We start from the raw sequence: 12,714 nt of genomic DNA, 5'->3' as shown, positions 1-12,714 counted from the left end.
TGTTTGCAACAACGTACTTAAGGAATACTGCAAAAAAATGTGGCAAATATTTTTTGGGTCCTGAATATAAAGTGTTATGTTTGGGGACAAATCCAACACAACACATCAAGGAGTACCACTTCATATGTTCAAGCATGGAGATGGCTGCATCATGTTATGGGTATGCTTGTCATTGGCAATGACTAGGGAGTTTTTTGGGGGGGTAAAAAGAAACAATATAGTCATAAGCACAGGACAAATCATAGAGGAAAACCTGGTTCAGTTTGCTCTCCAACAGACACTGGGAGACAAATTTATCTTTCAGCAGGACAATAACCTATAACACAAGGCCAAATCTACACGAGTTGCTTACCAAGATGACATTGAATGTTCCTGAGTGGCTTAGTTAGTTTGACTTAAATCAGCTTGAAAATGTATGGCAATACTTGAAAAATGGCTTTCTAGCAATGCTCAACAATCAAATTCTTCAAGCTCTGTCAAGCTAAATAATAAAAATGGCCAAATAATGTACAATTCAGGCGTGTAAAGCTCTTAGAGACTTATGGGAAAGTGTTCATACATTATTTTAAAAATACATGTTATCAATATGCAGGCCTGGGCAATTACAGTCCTCAAGGGCCTGATTGCTGTCAAAGTTTTGCCACAGCTAACACAGCTGACCAATAATCACCTAATAATTATACTCAGTTTAGAATTCAATTTGATTAAATCAGCTGTGTTTTCTAGGGATGAGAAAAAGTGTGACACCAAATCAGGCCCTCGAGGACTGGAGTTGCCCACCCCCTGCACTATTTTTTTAATTTAGTCTGTAAAAACAAGGGGTATGAACACTTTCTGAAGGCACTGTAAATGTCATTAAAAATGACTTACACAAGTCAGACATTTGAGAATAAGGCAGCTGTTAGTAAGGACAGAAACACCTTCATACCGGTGTTCAGGGCTGGGCGAGATATGGCCTGAAAATCACATCTAGAGTTATGGGTGATTCATGACATACATCTCGATATGAAATGTTCTCTCTAAATAAGCTTTGTTGTACAGTCGTGGCCAAAAGTTTTGATAATGACAAATATTAATTTCCAAAGTTTGCTGCTTCAGTGTCTTTAGATAGTTTTTGTCAGATGTTACTATGGAATACTGAAGTATAATTACTAGCATTTCATGTGTCAAAGGCTTTTATTGACAATTACATGAAGTTGATGCAAAGAGTCAATATTTGCAGAGTTGACCCTTCTTTTTCAAGACCTCTGCAATCCGCCCTGGCATGCTGTCAATTAACTTCTGGGCCACATCCTGACTGATGGCAGCCCATTCTTGCATAATCAATGCTTGGAGTTTGTCAGAATTTGTGGGTTTTTGTTTGTCCACCCGCCTCTTGAGGATTGACCACAAGTTCTCAATGGGATAAGGTCTGGGGAGTTTCCTGGCCATGGACCCAAAATAGATGTTTTGTTCCCCAAGCCACTTAGCTATCACTTTTGCCTTATGGCAAGGTGCTCCATCATGCTGGAAAAGGCATTGTTCGTCACCAAACTGTTCCTGGATGGTTGGGAGAAGTTGCTCTAGGAGGATGTGTTGGTACCATTCTTTATTCATGGCTTAGGCAAAATTGTGAGTGAGCCCACTCCCTTGGCTGAGAAGCATGACACAGGACTGATGGTAGCGCTCACCTTGTCTTCTCTGTATGCCCCAAGCAATCAGAAATGGGATTCAGAGAAAAAGACTTCACCCCAGTCCTCAGCAGTCCAATTCCTGTACCTTTTACAGAATATCAGTCTGTCCCTGATGTTTTTCCTGGAGAGAAGTGGCTTCTTTTGCTGCCCTTCTTGACACCAGGCCATCCTCCAAAAGTCTTTGCCTCACTGTGAGTGCAGATGCACTCACACCTGCCTGCTGCCGTTCCTGAGCAAGCTCTGTACAGGTGGTGCCCCGATCCCGCAGCTGAATCAACTTTATGAGATGGTGCTGGCGCTTGCTGGACTTTCTTGGGCGCCCGTATGCCTTCTTCACAACAATTGAATCGCTCTCCTTGAAGTTTTTGATAATCAACTAAATGGCAATATCCTTGCCTGCAAAGCCCTTTTTGTGCAAAGCAATGATGACTGCACATGTTTCCTTGCGGGTAACCATGGTTGACAGAGGAAGAACAATGATTCCAAGCACCACCCTCCTTTTGAAGCTTCTTATTCGAACTCAATCAGCATGACAGAATAATCTCTAGCCTTGTCCTCGTCAAAACTCACACCTGTGTTAACGAGAGAATCACTGACATGATGTCCACTGGTCCCTTTGTGGCAGGACTGAAATGCAGTGGACATGTTTTTTGGGGATTCAGTTCATTTGCATGGCAAAGAAAGACTTTGCAATTAATTGCAATTCATCTGATCACTCTTCATAACATTCTGGAGTATATGCAAATTGCCATCATACAAACTGAGGCAGCAGACTTTGTGAAAATTAATATTTGTGTCACTCAAAACTTTTGGCTACGACTGAACAAGGTAAAATACAATGCATTGCAAACAGTCTGCAATAATTTAATAAATTCAGGGCTTGTGAAATTGTACCTCGGATAAATATAAGCCTTGCACAACCAAAAGACCAACTAATAAGGTATTATTTGATCAATATAGTTTAATCTAATTTTTGTATTATTCACTGATATGGCTTTCAAATATGTCTATGTAAATGCCCTTTTTGTTAAATATTTCAACCGGAAACATGCATAATGCACATTCACTAATAATGATTAACTTCTTAATTTATAAAAAATAAACACAGGTCTCAAACAATCTCTCAGCACAAACCCACGTGCTAGTCAGTAGCCAGCTAATCTTTATAATTCAAGTTTAGCCAAATTGGATCCATTTGCTAGCTAACAAGGTAGAACAGTTGAATTGTTATGAAAACACTTCTGTCCGTCTCCAACTGAATGTAAAGCATGCTACCGTGTGCACTTTGTTCAGATGTTAAAATCTACCTTATTTCTCGGAATGAGAACGAGTTGCCAATTCCTTATATAAATTGTGCTTAATGCTTATTGCACATTTATAAAACAAACTAGACAGCCAATATAACAGTCTTTGGCTAAAATGCTGCCAGTGTGCGACAAACTGAGAATTATTTTTCCAGAATCAATGTTCTTAATACTCCAGTTTTAGTAGTTTCTGCTCTGTGTGAGTAGTTGATACATAAACAAATGTATCATTAGAAAGGTTACAGTAAAATAATGTCTCAAAGTCTTTCGGTGTCCATATGACTGACACTGTGGGACCAAAACTGAAATAGTGAGTTGAAACCGCTTGTCAGAGAGGAAGAAGTGATCTCAAATATTTTTATTGTGAGTGGCAGGGGAAGGGGCTTGGTGTGTAAATGGGAAGGTGTGCAGTCACAGCAGAAGGAGCGAAGGAGATGAGACCAAAAAGACAACAAGTGGACATAAATGCTCAAAAACAAAATGATTTTTGCAATACAGGTATCTGGAATATCTTTAAAACATTACATTTGAATTAAAAGTGATATATTACTCAGTCCTACCTGTGTTCCCTTCATTGTCCGGTTTGTCCAGAGGGTACTCAGGCATACATTCCAAGAACAGTTCAAAGATGGCCGCCGCATTCTCTTTCCCATATTGCCCCAGAACGTGCATCGGTGACTGGCCCCTACAAAACCAAAAATAGCTCAGTGAACAAACACATTAAGCCTTTCCCTTTGTCCTTCAACATCTTGATCTTACTTGCTGTTTTTAATGTAAGAGCTTCGGCAAGGAAGATTACCAATGTGTTTTTACATTAAGTAAATCAATTTGAACTGTAAAACAGAACTGAAGTACTGTTGAGGGAGTGTACCTGAGATTGAAGGCCTCCGCATCAATGTTGGACTCTGTGAGAAGGGCACGCACGTTATTAAGGCGACCCTGCATTACGGCCAGGTGCAGGGCTGAGGAGAGAAAAGACAGAAGAAAACCTGAGTATTAACACGAGCTAAACTGAGATGAGAGACAAAGAAACAGTGAAACAAGAGAGTGCAGGGTAATGGCACTGCATAGCAGAATTTCAAACTAATTCAATTTCAGGAGTTGGAAAATTAATCTAAGCTGAAACAGCCCCATCTACGGTTGTGTCCCAAATGGCACCATCATCTCTACTTCCCTGGTCAAAAGTAGTGCACTATATGTAGGGAATCATAGCTATCGCAGAACAGGTGCCATTTGTGTTACAGCCTAGATTACGGCTCAGTCAGTACCGTTGTTGCCATTCTCATCCAGAGCGGTGAAGTCCACTCCATTCTCCAGCAGCACAGAGCAGACAGTAGCCAGGTCCTGCTGGGCTGCCAGGTGTAGAGCTGTCTGTCTGTGTTTGGTCAGCTCATTCACTTTGGCCCCTGCCAGCAGCTGCAATGGACATACAAGAGTCAGATAAGAGTCGAAATCAGACACACAAGCATCTCAGACATGCACACAGACATTGGTTGCATTCCAGGTTGTCCCTTTTACATTTGAGTTGCGTATCTCAGAACAGCATATTAAATGTGGTTCCTGACATTAAACACTTCACAATCTGATCATCTGCACACCATGACTGCAATTATGACGAAACACCCTAGACAGACAATTGGGGCTCTATTGTGCTGGGTTTGGATAATACCACCACACAGTTACAGTATTAAGCCATGGAGCATGTTGATTGGCCAGTGAGTGGTCAAGCCCACGTCACACCTGTAAGTTATAAATGCATCAATTCCCACTGTGCTACAGCGCCACGCAAGAGCGCCAAGATCGACTTAGGCTTGCTAAAATAGATCCCAAAGACACAGCTATTCACACAATTACAGCTTCTCACACTGGTGAGAAAGCCGCTTAGCTACTGGTGCGGAGGTAGGGTAGGCATCATTACTAGGTTGCGGACGATGATCTCAGAGCCAGCCTGAACAGCCAGGTGTAGAGGAGTCTGCTTGGCAGCGTCCTGCACCCGGGAGTTCACGTTGGCCTGGACACTGATCAGGAACAGAACACTCTCGATGTCAGAGTTCTGCACCGCCACATGCAGGAAGTTACGCCCTTTGTTGTCCACCTGAGAGGAAAGAGAAGGATGGTGGGGGTTAGACTTCATCATACACAATGTTTGTAACAAAGTAGGGATGGGCACGGTTATTTAAATATCCGAACTGACGTTAGGATTCGGCCTACTTTTAACTCTTTACACTCGTACCTGTATACGGACTCAAAATAGCAGATTTGAAAACTGATAAGCAGCTAAATTGGAACACAGTGGATGTACAGTAACACCTTATACATTATGTGAGAGCTCAAGGTCTCCACTTCACAGCACAGTATTGTTTTGACTGACAGCGGTTCTGAACTTGAACACCACAAGAAAATAAGTTACTCCCATCACTCCCGCTAATTGGGTGACATTGCAAATGTTTTATCGTCGGAGTGAGGGAACTGCTTTAAATAGGACTCAAAGTATTTTGAAAGAGGAGGATTATAATAATTACCGCGTTGACGTCAAAAAACGTGCACTTCACATATCCAGATCATAAAAGTAATGTCATACACAGTGTCAATGTTTATGATCACTATGCAAGATGACATAGCATCATATGTTGGGTTGTTCTGAACAGAATGAGGCTGTTTGTCGTATTGTGAAAAGATTTGGCAGGGAACACGACTTGAACGCACCGGACTATTCTAGGTGCACTACAATTACGATCGTATTTTGTAACATGTTGGCAATAGAACACGCATTCAAATGATGGCTCTATCCAGAGAAAGTCTACAATTAAGTTTAAAATATATATAAAATGTAATATTTATTTAGATTACCCAGATATACCCCCCCCAAAAATATATAATTTGAATAGTGAAATAATTTAAATTGCCCATGCCTGTGTATGTCTCTCACCTGTTCGGCAGCCCCGGGCTCTCTCTTGAGGATGGACTCTGCAGCCTTGTTGTTTTTGTGTGTCATGGCGCAGGCAAAGGGGGTCATGCCCAGGCGATCACGAGCGTTCAGACGTATGTCCGGGTGGGATATGAGCTGCTGGATGATGACATTGTGCTGGTTGCTAATGGCAATGTGGATAGGCGCTCGACCCTCTGCGTCCTGGGTAGACACAGCTCATATTAGCCACAATAAACGGAGTTTGATGGGACAGACACGAGATACTCCTCACTCACTCATTCATCACTCACTCATTAAGCATGCTTTTGGACCACGACTCTCAAAGTGGAAGAATCTAATAAAAGTGAGGAGTGGGAGATGCCTGTGCTTAAAGGAATGACTGCCTGGTGAAACTGACCCGTGGATTGACAGTCAGTGAGACTGCATATGCTGAAAAACTGCAGTAGACGGCCTAGGAGGAATAAAAAGTCTAAGGAAGTAAGTAAGTAAGTGAGACATACCTGTGTGTTGACATTTGCCCCAAACTCCAGAAGGCACTGCACCACCTCCTCCAGCCCCCAGCTGCCTGCCAGATGGAGGGGTGACTGTCCGTCCCTGGCCTCCTCCTCCCCCTCTCCGTTAAGACCTGGACGCCGTGAGCTGTTTACGTCACAACCACTAGAGGAGAGACCGGGTTAGATTAGACAGTCATTAGGCACAGATCACACTGGTTAATCATGAAACTACTTCCTCTTGCTGACTCATTCAGAACCAAGATGGATTCCTCAACTATGCTGAATAAAAATATTTAAATAACAGAACAATTTCAAATATTTTACTGAGTTACAGTTCATATCAGTCAATTTAAATAAATTCATTAGGCCCCAATCTATGGACTTCACAAGACTGGGCAGGGGTGCAGCCAAGGGTGAGCCTTTGAGGGCATAGGCCCAGCCACTGAGGAGCCAGGGCCAGCCAACCAGAATAGGTTTTTCCCCACAAAAGAGATTTATTACAGACAGAAATACTACCCCCCAATGTGGTGGTCCTGGGCTGGCTTGGTTACACGTGGTCTGCAGTTGTGAGGCCAGTTGGACATACTGCCAAGTTCTCTAAAACGACTTTGGAGGCAGTGTATGGTAGAGAAATTAACATGAAATTCTCTGTCAACAGCTCTGGTGGACATTCCTGCAGTCAGCATGCCAATTGCGCACTCCCTCAAAACTTGAGACATCTATAGCATTGTGTGACAAAACTGCACATATTAGATTGGCCTTTTATTGTCCTGATCATGCTGTTAATCAGCTACTTGATATGCCACACCTGTCAGGTGGATGGATTATATTGGCAAAGGAGAAATGCTTACTAACAGGGATGTAAACTAATTTGTGCACAACATTTTTAGAGAAATAAGGAACATTTCTGGGATTTTTTATTTCAGCTCATGAAATACGGGAGCAACACTTTACCTGTTGTGTTTATGTTCAGTGTAGATTCAACTCAACTGGAATCTGGAGAATTATCACTCCATAAATAAATAATGGATAAATGGGACTGCTGAAAGGTGCTAACATGGCAGCTAGTGTAAAAGTTGGCCAAACTCTATAGGTGACTGTGTTAAAGTAAATAAAGTGTTTGAGTTAGCAGCCAAACAACAAATAAGCTGCCAAATTGGAACGTAGTGGCTGTACACTAATGTGCAATACGTGACATCAGAGCTCTGGCTCTGCACGTCACATCACCATATGGGTTTGAACGAGCACCGTGCCCCCATCCCTCACGGTAATTGGGCAACATTTGCAATGTTTTGTTGTCCAAGTGAGGTTAATGCTGTAAATTAAGATGACTCGATGCATTTTGAAAGATGAGGCATTGAGGATTATAAATCAGGGATGCAAACTTGTGAGGGTCCAAAAAGGTGACAAAGACATTTAGCACAGAAAAACGCAAAAAAATTGCCTATTTTCAGAGTGGGGCTGTCACAATACCAACATTTTACTAATGTGATACCAGGCTAAGTATCACGATACCGAGTAGTATAGTGTCGTGACTTTACTTTCATTAATCTAATTACCTATTTAATCCACAAAATATGTTGACTTGTTACTCAATTAAATGAATTATGTTACAATTAACTCATTAGGATTTGGGGCACCACGGAAGAAGTTGTTTAGAGAGTTACCATCTCCCAAATTAAACTTGAAGGTCCCATTTCATCGATAAACAGTCATCTTCATAATTATTACCTCTTATCATCATTCTGACCATTCGTAAACTTCTTGGATCTGCAAAAACCCCAGCCTACATCATTATTCAGTACTACACAAACTGGTTTAATTATTTATTTACTCGCTTACTAAATAATAACACAATAAACATACACCCTTTACATGAAAAAGGTCCTTAGCGGACTGACAATCTTTTGCTTTTAATCTTTTTAAATTAATATCTTATTAACACTTTGTTCTAGCTAGCTATTTGTGTAGGTAGCTATCAAGTAAACCCAATGAGAACACTGCTTGTTACAACAGATACAGTTGAAGTTGGAAGTTATATACACCTTAGCCAAATACATTTCAACTCAGTTTCACGATTCCTGGCATTTAATCCTTGTAAAAAATAACTGTCTTAGGTCAGTTAGGATCACCACTTTATTTTGAGAATGTGAAACATCAGAATAATAGTAGAGAGAATTATTTATTTCAGTACATTCCCAGTGGGTCAGAAGTTTACATACACTCAATTAGTATTTGGTAGCATTGCCTTTAAATTGTTTAACTTGGATAAAACATTTCAGGTTGCCTTCCACAAGCTTCCCACAATAATTTGGGTGAATTTTGGCCCATTCCTCCTGACAGAGCTCCTGTAACTGAGTCAGATTTGTTGGCCTCCTTGCACGCACACGCATTTTCAGTTCTGCCCACACATTTCCTATAGGATTGAGGTCAGGGCTTTGTGATGGCCACTCCAATACCTTGACTTTGTTGTTATTAAGCTATTTTGCCACAACTTTGGAAGTATGCTTGGGGTCATTGTCCATTTGGAAGACCCATTTGCGACCACAATTTGGAAGACCCATATAGCCAATTTTCCATTCTCATGATGCCATCTATTTTGTGAAGTGCACCAATCCTTCCTGCAGCAAAGCACCCCCACAACATGATGATGCCACCCTGTGCTTCACGGTTGGGAAGGTGTTCTTCGGCTTTCAAGCCTGCCTCTTTTTCCTCCAAACATAATGATGGTCATTATGGCCAAACAATTATATTTTTGTTTCATCAGACCAGAGGACATTTCTCCAAAAAGTATGATCTTTCCCATATGTGCAGTTGCAAACTTGCGTGCTATTGTTTGATTTTCCCATGATGTCAAGCAAAGAGGCGCGGAGTTTGAAGGAAGGCCTTGAAATACATACACGGGTACACCTCCAATTGACTCAAATGATGTCAATTAGCCTATCAGAAGCTTATAAAGTCATGACATAATTTTCTGGAATTTTCCAAGCTGTTTAAAGGCACAGTCAACTTAGTGTATGTAAACTTCTGACCCACTGGAATTGTCATACAGTGAATTATAAGTGAAACAATTGTGTCATGCACAAAGTAGATGTCCTAACCAACTTGCCAAAGCTATAGTTTGTTATATACAGTGGGGAGAACAAGTATTTGAGACACTGCTGATTTTTCAGGTTTTCCTATTTACAAAGCATGTAGAGGTCTATAATTTATCATAGGTACACTTCAACTGTGAGAGACGGAATCTAAGACAAAAATCCAGAAAATCACATTGTATGATTTTTAAGTAATTAATTTGCATTTTATTGCATGACATAAGTATTTGATCACCTACCAACCAGTAAGAATTCCAGCTCTCACAGACCTGTTAGTTTTTCTTTAAGAAGTCCTCCTGTTCTCCGCTCACTACCTATATTAACCGCACCTGTTTGAACTCGTTACCTGTATAAGAAACACCTGTCCACACACAATCAAACAGACCCCAACCTCTCCACAATGGCCAAGACCAGAGAGCTGTGTAAGGACATCAGGGATAAAATTGTAGACCTGCACAAGGCTGGGATGGGCTACAGGACAATAGGCAAAGTGCCCTCAATGACTTATATTCTAACTAACGAATTTCCATGATTCCAACAGTTCACCCAAGTGTTTTGATCTAAATTGCAAGTCAAATAGCAATTGCAACATTAGGTTAAAAATAAGGCCTTTTTTGCCCATATCGTGCAGCCTTATGTGCTAGTGTGAAAATTCTCTCAAATCAGTGCAGGAAATTAAGAAATTAATTAAAATACAGGGGGGACGGAAATTGATTGATGTTGAACAGTATAAAATAATCAGAATGGAGAAAGACCCATTGAAATCCCTTAGAATGTATGTGTTGCCACCCAACTAATAAAGCAAAATGTATAATTTTTATTATTCAAAAACATCAAATAGCGTCAAAGATATGAAAAATATTGTGATACTATATTTGGGCCTTATTGCCCAGCCATATCCTGAGTATTTTCAGAATTAGTTACAACAAATGGCGCAAAAGTACAGTAAATGCAAAAGGCACAACAGTGTAATGTTTGGATTCAGTCTTGTGTCAGGTGAACTGTTGTCAGGTGAACTGTTAGACCTTTGGTCTAATAATTTGTATGGACAGTTGAAGTCGGAAGTTTACATACACTTAGGCTGGAGTCATTAAAACTTTTTTTTCAACCACTCCACAAATTTCTTGTTAACAAACTATAGTTTTGGCAAGTCAGTTAAGACATCTACTTTGCGCATGACACAATACATTTTCCAACAATTGTTTACAGAGATTAATTTCACTGTATGACAATTCCAGTGGGTCAGCATTTTACATACACTAAGTTGACTGTGCCTTTAAACAGCTTGGAAAATTCCAGAAAATTATGTCATGGCTTTAGAAGCTTCTGATATGCTAATTGACCTAATTTGAGTCAATTGGAGGTGTACCTGTGGATGCATTTCAAGGTCAGCCTTCAAACTCAGTGCTTCTTTGCTTGACATCATGGGAAAATCCAAAGAAATCAGCCAAGACCAAATTGTAGACCTCCACAAGTCTGGTTCATCCTTGGGAGCAATTTCCAAGTGCCTGAAGGATATCACGTTCATCTATACAAACAGTAGTACGCAAGTATAAACACCATGGGACCACGCAGCCGTCATAACGCTCAGGAAGGAGACGCATTCTGTCTCCTAGAGATGAACGTACTTTGGTGCGAGAAGTGCAAATCAACCCCAGAACAACAGCAAAGGACCTTGTGAAGATGCTGGAGGAAAAACGGGTATAAAAGCACCTATATCCACAGTAAAATGAGTCCTATATCGACATAACCTGAAAGGCCACTCAGCAAGGAAGAAGCCACTGCTCCAAAACCGCCATAAAAAAGCCAGACTACGGTTTGCAACTGCACATGGGGACAAAGATTGTACTTTTTGGAGAAATGTCCTCTGGTCTGATGAAACAAAAATATAACGGTTTGGCCATAATGACCATTGCTATGTTTGGAGGAAAAGGGGGGCGGTTTGCAAGCCAAAGAACACCATCCCAACCGCGAAGCACGGGGGTGGCAGCATCATTCAGACAATAGATGATTTACAGTATCGATCAGGTCATTACCACTAAATTAATTAATAGGGAAATTTTAGGTGTGCCGCAGAATTGTATATGCCATCAAGATGCTACAAAAAAATGTAATGTTGGAAACCACTGCTGTGTAGCTCAGTTGGTAGAGCACAGCACTTGCAATGCAAGGAATATGGGCACATTGAGGGATAAGGGCATTAAAAGGTGAGGTGCCACTCTCAGATATAAAAAGGCAGTTAATATATTTGCTATAAAGAAGGATGAGTATAATTTGCTGTGAGACCACAGTAAGGGCTGAGTGCAGCCACCCGTTGAGGGATGAGTGCATTAGAAGGTGAGACGCATCGGCAACACTCGCTCCATTATATAAATGTGTTAATTTGATCAAAAGGAATGAGTGCGTTGTGAGGGATGAGTGTGATCAGACAGACCTGCGGATGAGGAAGCAGGCGGTGACCTCGTTGTTCTCATCCACAGCCCTGTGGAGGAGGGTCTGCTGACAGCCTGAGGGACCAGAGCTCCAACTGGTGGCATCACAACCGTGTCGGACCTACAGTAGCAGAAACAAGCAGACATTCTCATACCAATCCCACTCAAAACTAGGACCAACCAGAAGTTCTCTCCTGACCTGGATGACTCCTGGCCCTACTCATGACATACACGTTATTGACTAGAACACTTGAGGCTCTCACATACAACCATCATGGGATAACATAGTCTCTTATTTACATTAATCTGTGGGCTCCCACTTCCACAACCACCCCCTTCCTCTTCCTCCCCCCATCGCTTTCTCCTTTACCCCCCTCTCCTCCAATCTCACCAGTGTGGACGCGATGTCCTCGAGACCGTTCTCCAAGGCCAGCCACAGAGGGGGGTGTCCCCTCTCGTCCACCACGGACATGTCGGCCCCCCGTGTGCAGATGGCGTCCACCACCAGGGGGAGTTGGTTACTGATGGCCAGCTGCAGCGCCGTCTCACCCTCCTGGGTTCTGCAGGGAGAGATTTTTTTTTATACCTACTTACATAAACACCTCACAGAGATACTCAGCCAATGTGTAACACTACAGATCATATCACCTATGGCTTGTGCTTCCATACATCTTTGCATTGTTGTATAAAATGGGAGACTGCTCCACAGTTTCTTTATGATACGTTATCTGACTTTTAAGATGGCAAATTAAAATTCCCCTTGAGGGGAAATAAAGAACTGAGAAAT

General features: G+C 41.6%; 1 protein-coding gene across 2 annotated transcripts in view; it reads right to left on the bottom strand.

Moving 5' to 3' along the window:
- LOC110538909 (rabankyrin-5) overlaps window positions 1-12,714 on the bottom strand; it is a 41,984-nt gene that overhangs the window by 12,321 nt on the left and 16,949 nt on the right. For both annotated transcript variants that reach the window (XR_005035030.1, XM_036937852.1), the window contains exons 15-22: window positions 12,319-12,487; window positions 11,930-12,048; window positions 6,407-6,563; window positions 5,907-6,107; window positions 4,896-5,072; window positions 4,246-4,393; window positions 3,849-3,939; window positions 3,538-3,662 (exon numbers count right to left, since the gene is read on the bottom strand). Coding sequence is in view for 1 of the 2 variants with exons in the window: in XM_036937852.1 (XP_036793747.1) it covers window positions 3,538-3,662; window positions 3,849-3,939; window positions 4,246-4,393; window positions 4,896-5,072; window positions 5,907-6,107; window positions 6,407-6,563; window positions 11,930-12,048; window positions 12,319-12,487 (1,187 nt within the window). In the remaining variant the exon portion in view is untranslated. The remainder of the gene's footprint in view (window positions 1-3,537; window positions 3,663-3,848; window positions 3,940-4,245; window positions 4,394-4,895; window positions 5,073-5,906; window positions 6,108-6,406; window positions 6,564-11,929; window positions 12,049-12,318; window positions 12,488-12,714) is intronic.

This window comes from Oncorhynchus mykiss, chromosome 12 (genome assembly GCF_013265735.2).
Source record: "Oncorhynchus mykiss isolate Arlee chromosome 12, USDA_OmykA_1.1, whole genome shotgun sequence".
NCBI classification, from domain to species: domain Eukaryota; kingdom Metazoa; phylum Chordata; class Actinopteri; order Salmoniformes; family Salmonidae; genus Oncorhynchus; species Oncorhynchus mykiss.
This window is presented reverse-complemented; position numbering and strand designations above follow the sequence as displayed.